General features: G+C 38.8%; 2 protein-coding genes across 2 annotated transcripts in view; one reads left to right on the forward strand and one right to left on the reverse strand.

Annotated features, from left to right (window-relative positions):
* LOC134664308 (uncharacterized) overlaps positions 1–19,669 on the reverse strand; it is a 73,619-nt gene that overhangs the window by 18,808 nt on the left and 35,142 nt on the right. Inside the window, exon 2 of the mRNA XM_063520877.1 lies at positions 9,870–9,976. Coding sequence (XP_063376947.1) covers positions 9,870–9,941 — 72 coding nt within the window. The 5' untranslated portion in view covers positions 9,942–9,976. The remainder of the gene's footprint in view (positions 1–9,869; positions 9,977–19,669) is intronic.
* LOC134664265 (dynein axonemal intermediate chain 3) lies at positions 3,749–7,194 on the forward strand. Its single transcript, XM_063520812.1, has one exon. The coding sequence runs from the start codon at positions 3,769–3,771 to the stop codon at positions 7,072–7,074; it is 3,306 nt and encodes a 1,101-aa protein (XP_063376882.1). The 5' UTR covers positions 3,749–3,768; the 3' UTR covers positions 7,075–7,194.

The following is a 19,669-nucleotide window of genomic DNA, read 5'->3' on the forward strand; positions in this document are numbered from 1 at the left end:
ATACCAATACCTCAGTCCCAATATCTCAGTTCTGCAATGGAAATCCGCTTGGTGCCCATAGAACGAAATGAAGTACAGAGAAATACCTATCTAATGACCTAACTCTCAACTCTGTTGGTTTTGGAGCAAGGCTCCGTATAGTTGCCCATGGTCCTTTACAGACTAGGATCGATAGGTACCCGGGTAAATGTGCCTCTGAACTAAATATGCGCCGAACCTGGGGTAGCCGCTTTTTTCTGACCTAACTTTCTTATATTTTTTTGCGTCAGTGCACCAAGGGTCGCTGGTCTCCATGGCTAATGGTACAAAGTCGAAAGTTGGCTCCAGATAAATGCGAAAGTAACGAGACATTTTTTTAGATACAATTTTGATTTCACAATGTAAGTTTGAATTAGCCTCCGTGACTTATTTTCACCCCATATTCGTACCACCACGTACCAGCAGCTTCGCGCATGCTCATACCAACAGCTCACGCAAATACCATCGTTACCACTAATTTACTATTATAAGCCTTATCACATCGATATAAGAGTTACCGTCCGTACCGAGTCTTAGTTTAACTTAGCAACAGTTTTGTCAGTATTTACAAAGTAAACAGTGCACAGACCGGTAGTGTTTACTCTCTTGAAAGTCTATCGTGTAAATATAGATTTTAGTGCATTCACACTCACAGTGGATTAAATTGTAAAAGGGGAATATTTTGTTTTGCCTTGCTAATCACGCGAAATGTTTTGAATCTATAGATAAATGTGATGGTCGGATATCTGTAAGCGTTTTATAATTGAGTGGAAAAGACAAACATGTTTAAACCTATTAGTCAGCAAATTTAACAATTGTATTTCCTGATGGATTGATTTGATGATGACCGGGCGCCCCACATTACATCATCTATTGCTTTGATCTCTCTGGTTCGTGGTTGCCACTCATGAACTTTCCGACCGGGCGTCCCCACACTACATCATCTATTGCTTTGATCTCTCTAGTTCGCGGTTGCCACTCATGAACTTTCTGACCGGGCGTCCCCACACTACATCATCTATTGCTTTGATCTCTCTGGTTCGTGGTTGCCACTCATGAACTTTTCGACCGGGCGTCCCCACACTACATCATCTATTGCTTTGATCTCTCTAGTTCGTGGTTGCCACTCATGAACTTTCCAACCGGGCGTCCCCACACTACATCATCTATTGCTTTGATCTCTCTAGTTCGTGGTTGCCACTCATGAACTTTCCGACCGGGCGTCCCCGCACTACATCATCTATTGCTTTGATCTCTCTGGTTCGTGGTTGCCACTCATGAACTTTTCTTTAAAAATATAGAAAAAAAAAAAGATAATACACATAGAAGTAAACATGAGTAACTCAGACAGTGATGTTGAAGAGAAACCAGTCGAAGTAGTGACTGACAGCGAATCGGATAGCTATGAGGATGAGCCCGTGGTACTTGATGAGGCGCAGACGCTGGTGGAACGTGAGTAAATTTGAACTTTATTATTAGGCAGTTATGGTGCAGTTTGTAAATAGCTCAGTGCCGGGTTCTTAGAGGTTTTGTCTACTTTTTCTTGCTTACTACAACGCTTATTTCAATTGTTTTACAATATGTTACACAACGAAGGCCGCAAAATTTTCTGACTCGATCTTATTTGTGTAGACATAAGAGAGTGTAAAATATTTTTGCGACCTTCGTAGAGTAATATATTATTGCAGGTGACTGTACTTGGTCTTGTTTAACTACTTGGACGTTTTGCATGCCACTAGACGGCGGCGCGCGAACTCGCATACGAGTTTAGTTTCATTGCGGACTTGCAGGCGAGTTCTCGAACCATATAAATTTGTCCTTAAACTCGCTCAGCGCAGTTGATGTCAAGTCAATAGTTTGTCTCCGAGACCATAGGCACAATGTCGTCTTCGAAACATTGGAGGACATGTCAACGTTTTTTTATACGCGTACACAAATTGGTTTTTTGATACGATTGAAAATCATCTAAACTGAAAGTTTCATTAAGCCGGTTCTTTTAATATACTCAATTTACCTGTTAACGCTACATTGCACGTAGCATAAAGTGCACCAATCTCTCTTTATTTTCCATCCAATTTATTTAATACACCACAAATAGCTCGCGTTTTAATAAAAATTGCTTCTTCAGCTGAAAACGAATTACTTATTCAAGTAAATCCAATTGGAAATGTCCTCTCCAGACTTGTTTGCTCGCGGTTTCAGCTGTAACGTAACTTTTGAAAGTATATTTAATGACTACTATAAAGTATTATGTTTTTTTTATATAATATGGCGAAATTATAGAAATAGGAGAGATATTTTTCGACATTTGACTTAATTGATGTGCTCTTTGATAGTTCTTTGGTTTTGAGTGTGTCAAACGTAGACAGATAATATTGAACTGACAAATAAAATCCTTTGAACGCAGTTTTTTTATTAAACTAAAAAGGAGGAGGTTCTCAATTTGTTTTATTTTTTGAACAGACCATTTTTTTTACGTTACGTATAGGGAATATTACGCAAAACTCTGCGTAGGGGGCGCCACTTCCACTATACATCACAATCTGGGGGTCTACCGCGAAACAAGAAAATCGAAATTTCGTCATTTGACCTCACTATCACTCTTGCATATTCGAGTGATAAAGAGGCAGATAACTAAACTTCGATTTTCGCGTTTCCCGGTAGGCCCTTGTTAACAAACACCTTGATGCATTATTGTCATATTTTATTATTTGTGAAAACTTGCCAAAAAACAGTTTAAGGCACAGTATATATTATATAAGTTACTCTATGGTTTACTATTCCCCTATGGTTTGGTGGTTGGTTCGGTGAAGGAAAACATCGTGAGGAAACCAGACTAATCCCAATAAGGCCTAGTTACTCCTCTGGGTTTGAAGGTCAGATGGCAGTCGCTTTCGTAAAAACGAGTGCCTACGTCAATTCTTGGGATTAGTTATCAAGCGGACCCAAGCGGACCCCAGACTCCCATTGAGCCATGGCAAAATGCCGGGATAACGCGAGGAAGAAGAAGACTCTATGGTTTACTAAAGGCGCTAGTGCTGCACTCTGGCGGGAGAACATTGCAGTAATACCCCCTATTTATAACAAGATTGAAAGCCGTTTGAATAAAAGTAGGCCTTCGAATTATTGGAAATGTTAATTTATTCTTAAAGCATATTTGTACAAGGTATTTCCGCTCTTGTGGGCAAAGCCTCCAATCAAAATCTTGAGCATGTCTTAAATTAAAAGTATATTAACTTCAATTTCCAATATGCAAACTCCAAATTTGCTTACATTACCTAGTTAATAGGGAATGTTACGGAAAACTCTGCGTAGAGGGTGTCACAAGCGCTATCACAGGGCCTACCGCGAAACACGAAAATCGAAAGTTCGTTTCTTGTCTCTCTATCCTGCCTATTGGATTTTCGTGTTTCTTGGAAGGCCCTGTGACTGTTCTAGTGACGCCCTCTACGCAAAATTTTGCGTAATATTCATATTCATGAACCTCGCTAAACATTTCAAACCTCATTTGAATTTTGAATTTATTTAATCGTCCTTTTGGTACTCGTGTAAAAAGTTTTAATTGCACCCATATTTATAAATTAAATTAATACGTCAACGTCAATGACACGAGTGATTGATTACTAACATGTAAATAAATATTTATTTAATATTTACTCAGATAAACAGTACACGATACGAGTATTCGTGCTTGAGGATATTTGAGTTGAAATATAATTATTGGTTACAGTCCACGCTGACCACGGCAAAATGGCCGAAGAACCGACAGCACCGCCGCCAAAGCCCAGAAGAAAGCGATTCATCCCAAATTATAATGTGGACGGAGTGCATCGTATCGCTATCGGCGAAGAAACCCAAATACAAATTGAAATAGTCATGGGCATGGACATCACCCCCCAATGCCCCTGGAAGCTCGTCAGTAAAGACAAGATTATGGAAACCATAGAAGTCGGCGGCGAACTATCAGAATTTTTCCCGTTGAAAGCAGAATTAGAAGCTTATACACAAAACGAAGTTCTAATGGGATTCATAGAAGATGACTCTAATGATCTCGATGAATTCTATGTCTGTGTTACTGTCGAAGCAAAAGACCACTGCAAGTTCCAGTCGGATAAATTTCTAAAAAGACAGGCAAAGAAACTACAAAAGGCCGTGGAAAAGAAACCACGCCCTTGGACGAGTCTTGGAAGTGAAATAGAAATTATTGAACTCATTCCGATAAATACTCGGGCATTTTTAGAGCTTGAAATAAAAACTGCCTTCCCCACTGCGTACCAGCCAGAGAAATTCTGTGTCAGAGACACGAGCTCCGTTCGAGATGGTTACATAGAACTCACACCGTACAGACAAAGGTTTAACTGTGTGTTTCAACGGAGAATAGACACAGGGGCTCAAGCAAATCCACCTAGAATAACTAGACATGCGCAAACTGAGTTGCGATATCCGCAAAATGTCTGGACGCAATCTATCGCTGATGCTCTTGGCCGGGGCTTTACAGAAACCGGTGGTGGTGGCGATACAAAACGTGAAAAAGGTGGCGGTGTTGATGAATTTTTCGATGATGATGATGATGATGATAGTGCAGATAGTGAACCAGAAAAGGAACCGATAGACGAAGTCGCACTTAAACCATACCGAGACGCTATAAAACGCATGCGGCGGGCGTCATATGTAAAACTAATGACCAATTTCATGACAACTAAAGATGCTGAAATGGACTCTATTATAACACTTAATACAGTTATGGACATCTATTGTAATGATTATCCAAACTTAGTGACTCAGAAAGCCACTGGTGTAGTATACGATTCTATGACGTTTGAGGACTATGTTTGCTTTACAGACGTTAGAGCCAAGAATAAGTACGTGTCCTGTGCAGTTTTTCATCCTATGTGGACTGGAATTGTCGCTATTTCATACGCTGACGCCTCACCTGCTGTGATGAACACGCTAAGCACACGTCCTGATCCAATCAAAAGGGCGGTGTATGGGTTAAACCCTGTTATGATCTGGAGTCATATCGATAGCTTATTCCCAAAACTTTACCTCGAAGCTCCGCGCGAAGTGAAAGTGCTTTCATTTTGCCCTTTTAATGAAAACATACTGATCGGTGGATGTATAAACGGTCAAGTTGTTGTTTGGGATTTGACTAACAAGCTAGAAAATGTAGAGAAGATTGAAGTATTGACTGAAACGAGGGAAAGGTATCGTATAGCAATGAATGCACATATGGGATGGATGAAGAGGATTTCTGATAAGGCAGTGGTACCCGCAACGGCGTTGAGCAATTTGATGACGAATCATTACGGCGCTGTAACTGCCATCGAGTGGTTCTCGCCTAACTTTTTTATATCTCAAACTGGATTCACAGAGCTACTAACTGCTGACCAGAAAAAGTCTTCCATATTTTTTACTGGCTCAGAAGATGGTACAATATTAATTTGGAACCTGTCAGTCGAAAATGTGGCAGTGTTTGGGGGCAAGAAGGTTAAGAAATCTCATCGCGTTGCTAGAAGGCCATCTGGGTTATTAGTTGACGTTTCACCATTCTGTGTCTTAGATCGCGTGTTCCAACCTAGTTATAAAATTATACTTGGAGTAACGGGGCATCCCGACACACTTGCATTACAGAGTTTGGCTATGACCCCTTGTCCGATTACTTATACTTATACTCCTAAACCTATTTCGAGAGGCAGGAAATATTTTACATGTTCCATCTTGCCCCAGAAAGAAGAAGATCTTAACGTAGTAATGTACTGCGGCTCACAGCACGGAGAGATGAGAAGAATTACATGGGAGGGTCACGCTTTCAATACTGGAGAAGTTGTCAACTCTGAGTACTGCGTCACGAAGTACCGTTGTTATATTCACGATGGAATAATAACATGTACTAAGAAAAATCCATTTCTTCATCATATCACCATGACTGTTGGTGGAAAGATAATGGCAATCTGGTCTGACAAGTTACTGAATCGGCCCTTGATATGGAAAAAGCGCCCTCATAGATTAACTGACGCTGTTTGGTCACTTTACAAGCCTAGTCTGCTTTTTATCACCACGGATGAAGGTAACATGGAGACTTGGGATTTATTACTGAGAAGTGACTTGCCTATTGCAGTACAAACACTCTCCGGCACCCAGCTCACGGGTATTCACGTACACACGTTACCTTTAGCAAAGAATATCATCGGAGTAAGTGACTCCAATGGTTCCTTTCAAATGTTCTTAGACCCACCGATATTTATGATCGAAAATGAAACATACAAAGCTCGCTTTGACAACATGCTTAGCAGAGAGCTTAACGTAATGCAATCGTTTATATCATGGCAAAATAATTGGCTGAAACATAACCCTCAAGTTCTGCTAGAAATAAAGAGAAAAGAAGGAGCACTGCTGCTTGAAAAGGAGGAACAAAAGAGAAAAGCTAAAGAGGCAGAAGACCAACGACTAGAAGAGGAAGCGGAAGCGAGAAGACTAGCAAAACTGCGAGTTATAGGACCGGCAGAAAGATGGACCATGATAGTTAACAAATTGATAGAACGAACTATTGCAGTCAAAAAAAGAATAAACAAAGCAGAACTCATAGAACAAGAGAAACCTCTTCGCGAATTGGAAGCGCAGCGTTTAGAAAAAGAAAGAAGAATGCTCGAGATTATGAAAAACCAGACGAACATATTCAACGACACCGTGGCTATCCTATTTCCTGAGGCTATAAAAAAGCCACCAAAACCAGCGAAGACGTATCTACCCCCTGACAAAGGTGCAGTAAAGAGAGAGTATATAGAAGACTATGAATACTTGAAAGAATCAGCAATGAGAACAGTGAAAGAGAATCCGTACCACGCGTCTTTCTCATGGGAAGCCACACTGAGCGAAGGAAGGGAAAGACGCGAAGCGCTAAACACTTATGAGGAGTATCTGAACGTGCATAAAGCTAGACTTAACTATGAAGTGCAAGAGTTGACAATACAACCACAGGTAAAGAAAGAATTAAAGAAACGGTCGAAAGAAGCGATTTCCACCGTTGAATTTAGTGAGGCAGAGACGGGGACGTGAGTACTTTTAGTTTTATTATTTGAAACTGTATTTAATTCTTAAACGAGCGGGCGGTGAGCCAATTTATTTTGTTAATGTTAATGTTTTTCTCTATCTGTAGAAATTATGTTCAAAGTCTGAAAAAATATACAACTTTAGTCTCAAACACCGAATAGGAAACTTACGGCTGAAAATATTTAAATATTTCGAATACTTACTACAATATTTTTATGTAATTTTAGAGTCTCAGTTAAATATATTATTCTATACTAGGGTCGTTCTCTCATTTCGTGCAAATCGGTGATGTTCTCTCGATTTGAAATTTTTCTTTTAAATTGTAAACTTTTGGGTTTCGTTAATATATGGATTCATTTATTAACACTTTTCTGCTAAAGGCACCTTTGTAACCTTAATACTTTTCATTTAATGAGGCTACTGGTAATGAACTACGCGCTGGTAATGAAATCGGCTGAGATGGTAATTTTATCAGTGGACGGTAATGAAACAAACTTATGAAATCAGACATAAAAAACGTTATTTCAAGAAAATTAACACCAATTAAAATCAGCAATATTAAAAACATGTGTCTTAAGCACTGTGGAGTTGATCAAACCGACTTGACATACACATGGGGTTGACAATCTCAACTTATAATGTTCAAGCTAGATGGTACATTTACCATTTACTTATCATTATAAATCGGGATTGTCAACCCCAAGTGCTTGTCAAGTAGATTTAATAATCTGCGCAGCACATCCCGTAAGACATCGTTTTAAAATTTTCAAAAATTAGCATAGACAAAATATACTTAAATCATTCGCGTTTTGAACATATATTAACTCCCATTTATAGACCTCCCATCTATCGCGAATTTATTTTATTACCTTTATTTCCCGACGTTCCGACACATGTTTCACTGGTCGTGGTCACAGCTGATTTCCCAGCAAAATGTTAAAATAGAGATTTGTGCAACTACCCGATGAAAAGTGTTTGAAAAAGTTTTGGGTAAACAAACAATACAATCATTAACATTATGTGGAAAATTTGATGTCTACTTCAAACTTTTTCATACACTTTTCGTCGTGTAGTTGCACAAATCTCTGTTTTGACATTTTACTGGTAATAAAAGAAATTCACGATAGACCCATCTATAAATGTGAGTTGTTAGAAGTGTTTATTGTATAGAGGATAGTAGACAATGCACGAAAAACAGCGTTTCCATAAAAACGTAGTCCCAATTTCCTCTATGAATATCAATATTTTAGAAAATAGTTTTAAGTGGATGAATATTAACTATAGCTAAATAAATGTCTAAACTTCCGTGAAGGAGCCCAAGAAGGGTATTTTTAGAATTACTCAAACGTGGTAGATTAACATGATATGAGATACCTTTGTTGAGTACTTTCGTCATACTCATATGCACGATAGCCGTTTAGGGCAGTCAATTGAAATATTTAAAATATATTATAAGTAATTATAACAATCTGACAAGTAGGCTTGTCGGATTGTTTCTTGTCACTCTTTCTTAAGATTAATATTTAATAATATTAGGGTTAACCCCATGTTTAGAAAGAGTACATTATTAATCTGACAAATAGGCTTGTCAAATTGTTATAATATATCTTTCTTAAGATAAATATTTATTAAATATTAATCACAGAAGTACTCAACACATGACACAAGTAGAGGTTACAGAGCGGCAAGTTTATATCAATCTACTGCGCTTAAGTAAATCCAAAACTCCCCGGTTGGGCTTCCCTATTATCACATACAGTTTTAAATATTTATAACAACGTAATATTTATAATAACTAAGCCTCTTTCTATTAAATGCACTGCCTTTAATATATTATTATCATTACCTTCTTAAGTCGTTCATTACCTTCCCCAGTAAAATTGGAAGGAAAAGAAGTGAATGAAACCGATATGAATGAAATTTTGGTAGTTTTTGTCGCCTACATCAGCTGGCATCAGACCTTAATTTTGCAGAATAAACCATCTGAAAGACAACCCTAAAACACATCATTAAGTATAATTATAATAATGTACACTTGTTACTTACTGTATAAATCACGCGATGGTGATGAAGACTGACGAGAACCACACCCCTTCCCGACACGAGAGATCGTAAATATTTTCGCTAACAGCGGCATACGGGCGTCCGCTACGAGAGCACGTGGCCAACTGATTGATGAGCAATGTATTGCATCGGCGGTAGGTGCTATTTACCCTTGCTATATAGCAAAATACAGCTAATCCATTTCTCGCGTCGGTAATGAAGAAATTACTTGAACAATACACTTATAAGGCTGTATAGTTATTATTATTAATTTCTACCTTCTAATATTATACGATTTAAAACACAACTAAATTAGTCATTTATTGAACCACCAAAGAGTTTTCTATTTTTATTATCTTAAGGTTAAAATGTAGGTCAAAGTTATATCTTCATGCATTACATGTAGAGATGAATGAAAAAATTGGGTGTTTATTGTACATATAAAGAAAATACCTACCTTTTTAGAATTGTTCATTGGAGAGACATATACTTTAGGCCCTATGTTACAACCTTGCATTAACAGATATTCGAAAACGCCACCACATTTTTGGTAAATTTCCGAAAACACCGATTTGCACGAAATGCGAGAACGACCCACTACCGTTATTTTTAATTCAACCATCACCAGAGTTAGACCAAGAAAAGTCTGCAGCGATTTTGATAGCACACAGAGAGAGTATGTGTGTCAGTGAAAAAGAGATTGGAGAGTGGAGTCAATATGTATGTAAAAATAGAGAGAAGGAAAAGGATAGCCTTACCACATTCAGCTCCTCCATATCGTCTTCGCATGAGAAGTTAAAGGAGGGACCGGAGCATAGTTTGCGCTTCATAGCAAGCCCCGGCGGCGGTCGGCGTCGATCACTATCTGAAACAAATGTAAGTATAAACAAAGAGAAGAGAGAGTGTAAAGAGAGCTATTGTCAAAGTAAATTATGTAGTCACTAGTGATCGAAAAGACTCGAGCCCTGTTAGCTCTTTTTTTAGGGCTCGCCTCATCTCTTGACGCCTAAAAGGCAAACCTTTTCTATTTACTTAGTAGAATAGGCTTTTAGCCTTTTAGGCGGCAAAAAATCTCTTGTACCTACTTCGCCTTATCAGGCGAGCCCTAAAAAAGAGCTAACAGGGCTCGAGTATTTTGGATCACTAGTAGTCACAATGAATTAACTGCCAACTTTCGACAGTTGTTTAAAGTTAGATTATACACTAATTATTAGAATGTCATATTTTAGTGTAGTTTTAAAAGTTTAAAAATATACATTTTCAACCTTATTTTCACGCAATACCCTATAAGTTTGGACTAGTTTACAAAAGCACGAAGATTGGCTGATATTTCCCTTTAACATAAAACCACTTTCAATCGCTCCCTGTGCAAAATCAACTACTGATTAATGGCGTAATACTTCCAGAGGTCTGGTTTAATTGCAATAGCTTGCCAAGCGCTGGCAAACAGACAGACAGAGATACATAAATTCGTTGCCAGACTTCTGCCCGCAGATATATCTGATTCCCGCGATTCAATGACAGATTTGGACAAGTCTGGCGGACGCCAGACACACACGCCAGATAAAGTTGACGGACACATTATTTTATGCTGTAGGTACGTATATGGTCAGAATAACTAATCCTAAACTAAAAGTTTCATTATCTACTTTTGATTTTAACTGTATAGCTATTGGCCTAATATAGTTACAGAAATAACCCCAAGGTGACGACGTGTCACTGCTTTAAGCTGACCACTGACTAACAGTCCGCCGGACGATATCGGCCGGTCAGTTGTTCGGAACTGTCAAATTTTTGTTCTAACTAACAGGCCGATACCGTCCGGCGGACTGTTAATCTGTGGGCCCCTTTAGGCTACACAGATCGGGCGGCAGTCATACGAATCTCGAGCTCAGCTTATATTGGTCGTTAGATAAACTCATTTGTCCGGGTTTGTGAGACCAAATAGAATAAGCGGGATCGAGATTGGAATTTAAGATTTAAAGCGATCCCTTTTAATATTGCGGTAAGCTAGCTTCTATGCACAGTCAGATTGCCAGCGTAAAGTTTTTAATAGTTAAGCGGGGAGAGTTGACCAGGTTTGCAATTTTCAGACAGGAATTTCAGCTCCAGCCTGAGGAAAATGAGGAAATAACTATTATGTACTTATTAAATGCCTGACTTATCTATTAAATTAATTTGATAATTCTTGCCATTTACTAAGTTATTGGGTTGCGAGTGCGAGTGTCGCGACTGATGAAAAATGTATTGCGAAAACAATTTACAACTAATATTACATGCAGTTGAAATTGCAAATAGAGTTCCGGTTAATCCGGTAATAATATTAGCTGAAAATTGTTGAACATTTGACTTTTCGTTCATCGCGACATCTATTGTCAAGTAGCAGTATTGATAAATAATCCACGTAGAAAACCTGATGTATATAGTTAGAACTTTATCCTTACCTATTTCTCTGTGGTATAGGTATTTCATTTCAATTACTACTCGTTCTAATCTATTCCTAAGTTCCGACCTAGTACATAAGCGAGCATATACTGTTCCACTCACATAATTAAAATGGGCAATCCTCATCAGTCTTTTTAGGGTTCCGTACCCAAAGGGTAAAACGGGACCCTATTACTAAGACTTCGCTGTCCGTCCGTCCGTCCGTCTGTCACCAGGCTGTATCTCACGAACCGTGATAGCTAGACGGTTGAAATTTTCACAGATGATGTATTTCTGTTGCCGCTATAACAACAAATACTAAAAACAGAATAAAATAAAGATTTAAATGGGGCTCCCATACAACAAACGTGATTTTTGACCAAAGTTAAGCAACGTCGGGAGTGGTCAGTACTTGGATGGGTGACCGTTTTTTTTTTTGCTTTTTTTTTTCATTATGGTACGGAACCCTTCGTGCGCGAGTCCGACTCGCACTTGCCCGGTTTTATAGAATAGCCCACTAAATATATTTCGTGGTAACAATAGGCACATTAGCGAGGCGAGCATTTACATATTTAGATAGTTTCCATTAAGTTAATTGGTGTTGATATGGCCGGGCTAAGCTACTGGGACAAAATTGCCTATTATACCTGTAACTTTTGATATTAGGTATTTCTAACAATAGCGGGGATTAAATTATACATACATCATACTAGGTACCTATACGTATTAGCAAAGAAAATTTAGTATGGAGGCGGATAATGTTTGCTGATGATGGATGTGCCATTGTTACTGGTGATTCTTTTGAGGAGCTAAGGGGGAACGTTTTGAATACATTATTAAAATTGACATGTTGGTTCCAAGTAAATGCCCTAGTAGCATTTTCGTTGGGGCCCACGGTGCCAACGGTAGGGAAAACGTTGGGATGAGGTTCGTTCCGTAGCCAACATTAATTTTGTATTGGCCCACCATCGCATTTACCAACATTCGCTGTGGCACAGATGCCCAACAATGGGCCTTTGTGTATTTTGGTACCGTTGGCTAAACAACGATAATATTCGTTGGCCCAATGATGACATATATCGCATTTACCAACATTGGCAGTGGCAGTGATGCCCAACAATGGGCCTTTGTGTATTTTGCTACCGTTCGCTAAACAACGATAACATTCGTTGGCCCAATGGTGACGAATACCGCATTTACCAACATTGGCTGTGGCACGGATGCCCAACAATGGGCCTTTGTGTATTTTGGTAACGTTGGCTAGTCAACGATATCATCCGATGGCCCAATGATGACAAATATCGCATTTACCAACATTGGCTGTGGCACTGATGCCCAACAATGGGCCTTTGTTTATTTTGGTAACGTTGGCTAATCGACGATATCATCCGATGGCCCAATGACGACAAATATCGCATTTACCAACATTGGCTGTAGCATTGATGCCCAACAATGGGCCTTTGTGTATTTTGGTAACGTTGGCTAATCAACGATATCATCCGATGGCCCAATTATGACAAAAAAACGCATTTACCAACATTGGCTGTGGCACTGATGCCCAACAATGGGCCTTTGTTTATTTTGGTAACGTTGGCTAATCAACGATATCATCCGATGGCCCAATGACGACAAATATCGCATTTACCAACATTGGCTATAGCATTGATGCCCAACAACGGGCCTTTGTTTATTTTGGTAACGTTGGCTAATCAACGATATCATCCGATGGCCCAATGACGACAAATATCGCATTTACCAAAATTGGCTGTAGCATTGATGCCCAACAATGGGTCTTTGTGTATTTTGGTAACGTTGGCTAATCAACGATATCATCCGATGGCCCAATGATGACAAAAATCGCATTTACCAACATTGGCTGTGGCACTGATGCCCAACAATGGGCCTTTGTTTATTTTGGTAACGTTGGCTTATCAACGATATCATCCGATGGCCCGATGATGACAAATATCGTATTTACCAACATTGGCTGTGGCACTGACGCCTAACAATGGGCCTTTGTGTATTTTGGTACCGGTGGCTAAACAACGATAACATTCGTTGGCCCAGTGAGCACAAATATCGCATTTACCAACATTGGCTGTGGTACTGATGCTTGTGGCGTCACTAGATGGCGTTACTGTCTTCAAACATCGAAGTTATAGTTATTTTCTCGATTATTCCGGATATAATCATAATATTTTTTGAAAGTAACTTATAAATCTAATAGCTATAACTATAAAATTTATACATACATTTAAAAACATGTATTTTACCAACATTTTCTCAATTTAAATCTCAAAAAACATAAATCTCGCTTATGAAGTTTCGAAGTGCGGTTAGTATATATACAAATTAGAGTGTATAGTAAGTGTACTTGCTTCGGCAGTACATATACTAAAATTGGAACGATACAGAGAAGATTAACAACAACTGCTGCCTAGGGCCTTCATGTGGATACAACCAATGCCTACCGTAGTGTAATTGTAATATTTATCAGCAAAGGCCCAACGTCGTATTACACAACCTCTTACTTAACGTAGGGTAACTGTAGGACTCGTAAACAAAAGCCCATTACATAATTAGACTGTAGGCACACTATAAATTACACTACTATTTACCTACGGTAGCATTGTAAGAATCCTACACAAGGTCCAACGGTAAAGTTACAATGTTGGCCCTTTGTGGGACAAGCTGTGTTGGGCCTTCAACCTGGTGCACGACTACCTACCGACCTACCTGACTTGCCGTTGGGTAATTGTTGAATTTGCAAACAGAAGCACAACGAAAAAATTGCCCTTTTTTATTTTTTTGCAGTTGGCCCTACAGCAAGCCATACGGCCAAATGTAACAATTAACCAACCATCAAACAAATGTGTATAGGCCCAACCACGGCCCAACCAAAACCACCACCGTTGAATAATTGTATGATTTATTTAAATAGGCCCAACGAAAAAATTACTCTAATGGCCCTCTGTTGGGAATCTTCGGGAGGGCCTTTGTCGAGGGCCCTCCAGCAAATCGTACGGCCAAATGTAACAATTAACCAACAATCAAACAAATGTGTATAGGCCCAACCACGGCCCAACCAAAACCACCACCGTTGAATAATTGTATGATTTATTTAAATAGGCCCAACGAAAAAATTACTCTTATGGCCCTCTGTTGGGAATCTTCGGGAGGGCCTTTGTCGAGGGCCCTCCAGCAAATCGTACGGCCAAATATAACGGTTGCCCAACTAATACGTAAACAAAGGCCCAACGAAATCCCTACAAGAAAATGCTATTAGGGTGGCTTTTTGATTAACCTTAATAAGACATCGATAATGCATTTCTGGCTAAGAGGACCGTATCCCACTCCCCTTGACATAACAATAAATAATATTACGCTTCCACAGGTGCAGAACGTGCGGTTTCTTGGGTTTGAATTTGATTGTGGCTTAAAATGGGATAAACATATTGATTCACTTACTAGTAGCCTTGCCAAAGCGTCGTTTGCGCTGTCTCGGCTTGCTCCTGCACTTTCACGTGAGAACCGCCGTATGGCATATTACGCGTATGTGAACTCAATCATTGTGTACGGTATTGACCTTTGGGGGCTGGCAGCCGACAGGGATAGAGTTTTCATACTGCAGAAGAGGGCTGTTAGAATGTTGCCTGGGGTGCCGCCATTCACTCCATCAAAAGAGTATTTCCGGGAATTAAAAATTCTAACAGTGCCCTGTTTATACATTTTTGAGGTAGCAAAATATATGTTTAAGCACAAGAGTGATTTTGTTACGCGTCGACCTGATCAAAGGCAAACTGATCGCGATATTAAATCTGTCCTTGTCAGGCTCGTAAAATCATCCAACTCGCTGGGGGTAGTTGGCATTAAAATTTATAATAGCCTGAGCCGTGAAATAAAAGAGGCGGCTTCTTATGAGCTATTTGTTAAAAAGTTAAAAGATTTTTTGATTGACCAGGCTTTTTACACGGTGAAAGAATTTTATTGTAAATTTAATGTAAAATGAATCTAGTAATATTTTTTGACATTTGTATTTTTATTTTTATTTTATTTTTTGTTAGTTTTATTGACGTTTGTATATACCACTATTTTTGACATTGTATATATTATGGACCTAGAGGACGAAGTCCAAAGAGATGGTCGGACCAGATCTCCGAACAGCTGGAGCTACCTGTTACCACCGCCTTCCATCAAGCATCAGACCGCAACAGTTGGAGGCAATTTATAAATCGCAAGTGGAGTCACGATCCTCAGCAATGGGGGAGCGATTAAGAAGAGAGATATTATGTACTCTGACAGTTGTATATATTCTTTTTTAATTTGTGTGGATTATGTATTTTTAATTTTATTGTGTACCTATTGTATATTTTGACATGTGTTTTTTTGACATTAAAGATATTGAATTGAATTGAATTGAATTGATTGTCAAAGTAATTTTTGTAGCCACAGTAAATCTACTGCCATCTTTCGACACAGGCTTAAAACTTTTAGAACGCCATTTAACTTTGATCCTTGTTCTTTCACTGATATGTGTTAAATTTATTAAGTGTCACCAGCTACACGAAAAGCAGACTAAACAGGCAGACTAATATTAAAGAGAATTTGATATAGAGGCGGAGTGGCAGATTGTCAAGTAATTTTTATAGCTCGTACCAGTGAGTTTTTCGGAAATTTTGTACGAAATATTTGCTATTTACTACTAGCTTTTCGGTGAAGGAAGACATCGTGAGGAAGCTTAGTGTATGTGAAGTCCGTAATCCGCATTGGGCTAGCGTGAGGACTATATAGCCCAAGCCCTCTCGCGCATGATAGGCCTGTGCTCAGCAGTGTGGGACGTATATAGGCTGAATTATTAAGGCCATCCTTATGTGACAAAAAAGCCCAATGAACATTAAACGCTTCTCATTAGCGCAAATTAGGTACACTTCACGACAGTTCAAGTATCCCAAACCTCCCCTAAGTGACTCAATAAAGGGTCTTTTTTGTGTTTAGACTTCTAACAAATCCGAACCCGATATTAGGCTCATTTCACCTAATCTCGTTCTCCGTTCTGGCCCCTTTAACTCGAATGCCAAGTCTCTGTGGAAATAAAAATGTTTAACGGTCTTACATTCATTCTCATTCATTCATTCAAAAGACCTATTTCACTGTGAAGTTTTGCGTGTAATTTAAAGGGCTTATTTACACAGAAGCAGCGACGGAACATATATTTTCATCATTTCGTATGTGGTTTTGAGTTTCCTAAAGGGGTCCACTGATTACCAGTTTGCCGGACGATATCAACCTGTCAGCACAGGGCGGACACGCCATACATCAAAACTCGTTTGCGTGTATATGTGTGAACGGCACGTCTGTACACGCGTCATTGTGTAAGTCGCTTAGGGCTACTATTTACATGTTTTTGAGTTCACGGAGCGTTATCGTTGTACTCGTAACGTAAATATCAAACATTTTTATTCCTAAAATTTACAAGATGGTATTTTCTCCTAGATCCTTGCTATAATAAACTGTTCTATTCACAGGTCACAGCTAATATTATTTGAACGTACCTATATGCGAACTCACCCATAACCCGTAAAGGCCGTAAAATATTACGTAAAGTATGGTGCGGCAATAAATTACCAAAAATGTCATGTCGAATTGTCGATACACAATTAGCGTGGACTAAATATAAATAATTACAAAACGCTACTTTTTAATATATGTATAATAAAAATAAATGTTCTTTATTTCGTGAATTTGAAAAACAACCATACATCGCAAAATACATCGGCATTTTGAACGTTGCGCCATCGAGCCGCGGCGTTGCTAGCCGAACTGAGAGTATGTCAGGAGTCCGTCAGAACTCAGTCGCGGGGCGAGTTAATCCGAGTCGGGGCGGGGCGGTGCGTGTCCGTTCTGTATGATAATACTATTACTTATTCTGTGCTGTCAGTGAAGCCACAGAATAAGTAATAGTATTATACACGAAATAAAGAACATTTATTTTTATTATACATATATTAAAAAGTAGCGTTTTGTAATTATTTATATTTAGTCCACGCTAATTGTGTATCGACAATTCGACATGACATTTTTGGTAATTTATTGCCGCACTATACTTCGTAATATTTTACGGCCTTTACGGGTTATGGGTGAGTTCGCATATACGTTCAAATAATATTAGCTGTGACCTGTGAATAGAACAGTTTATTATAGCAAGGATCTAGGAGAAAATACCATCTTGTAAATTATGTTTGTTTCTTTAATTTTAGGAATAAAAATGTTTGATATTTACGTTACGAGTACAACGATAACGCTCCGTGAACTCAAAAACATGTAAATAGTAGGCCTAAGCGACTTACTCACACAATGACGCGTGTACAGACGTGCCGTTCACACATATACACGCAAACGAGTTTTGATGTATGGCGTGTCCGCCCTGTGGTTAAGCGCAAAATTTGACAGCTGCGAACAACTGACAGGCTGATACCATCCGGCGAACTAGTAATCAGTGGGCCCCTTTATTTTATTATTTATTTATTAATACACAGTACAGAGCTTAAATCTATACAGATCCCTGCAAAACTGTATTTACAGTTTGCCTGCAGGTAAGAGTCTCTACATACACGTATATTATTAAACTTAATTATTATTTAATATTTTAAACGTCCCGCTTGGCGCGCTGTTCAAAATCCCATACAAAAATAGACATAACATAAACGCGACCGCCCGTCACGCTATCGAATGAAATTTACACTAGGGTTTCAGGGCTATAATCGCGAAAATCGAAGTTCGCAAATTGCGGGGATTTTTCTCTGTCACTCTAATTACGCCTTCGTTGGAGTAAAAGAGAAAGATCCCCGCAATTTGCGAATTTCGGTTTTCGCGGTAGCCCCTCAGTGGCCTCAGTACTACAACCAGTGAATGCATGTAACAGAAAATACATACGATGAACGGATTATTCAGTTCGTCTGTAAATTATCATTTGTACAAGTACGTATAAGACTAATACACCTTTGATATCCACTTAGATTCGAACGTTCTATTCGACTTAGAACGTTCTCTGCTCTATTGGACTTGGAAAGATCCGATCAGAATGAATAGTAGTCTCATCTGAATTAAAAAGGTACAATTGGAGACTGATACAGTCTTCGAGTGGGCGTTATTGTCTTTCTAGCCTTTGTCAACAAAACACAACCTACACGATAAATGAAAGCCTATTATAGTACTAATCAAGAGACTAAATTGATAGCTCGTTACGACATGCCAATGGGGTTGGCCGGTGGAAGTTTTTAGCAGATGGCGCCATCATAGCTTGCCCTGTCAATCCCTAGAATTGTGTCAAATTTTTGTTTTTTTAATACCCTGGATGCCAGCCCTTTAAGCCAAATCTCATAGGAAAAGGGGCAAGCTATGATGGCGCCATCTATGCAAACCTTTGACAGTTGCCAACCCCATTGTACGACATTATAAGAGCAAAAATAAATTGAAATAGAGAGTTATTGTCATGGTTTGTAGCTACAGTACATTTTTTGCCATCTTTCGACAGACGATTAAAATTGTTATTATAACGCCATTTGACTTTGATCATTATTCTTTCACGGATATGTGTTAACTTGTTAAATATTAATATTAACGCCATCTCGACTCTTTGGTACTATGCCCTAGGGGCCCTCTAGATATTTTTTTAGGTAGTCGTTTTAGTTTTGTAGTTAGCTTTAATTTTAGGTTGATTTTTATTATAAGTTTCTTGTTGAAATAAATAAAAGCGAACAAATATTTATCATGCAATTTATGTAGTCCATTATAGATTGTTAATTATGTATTGCCAACAAAGTTAATTGAGTCCTTGATTGTGTGTGAGGAGTCAACCGTGTTAATTGGTGATCAGGTTACTCACTTTCGGCAGTTAATGGGTTAAATGGAGCTTGAGCGTAAATAGGTCGTTTCCTACCAATGTAATTAGTCTGTAATGAACAAACCCTGTTCTCAATGTAAACATTTATTGAAAATCAAGGTTGGTAATATTATCTATCGTAGGGAACCCCGTTGGTGCGGGCAACTTCGCCCAAGTATAATTTTAAAATAATTATACCAAGAAATATGTCCCTATTGAATTCACACACACACACACGCACGCACGCACGCA

This window comes from Cydia fagiglandana, chromosome 5, assembly GCF_963556715.1.
Source record: "Cydia fagiglandana chromosome 5, ilCydFagi1.1, whole genome shotgun sequence".
In the NCBI taxonomy this organism is placed as follows: domain Eukaryota; kingdom Metazoa; phylum Arthropoda; class Insecta; order Lepidoptera; family Tortricidae; genus Cydia; species Cydia fagiglandana.

Coding starts and splice junctions, on each gene's coding strand:
- LOC134664265 (XM_063520812.1), top strand. CDS start 3,769: ATGGCCGAAGAACCGACAGCACCGCCGCCAAAGCCCAGAAGAAAGCGA.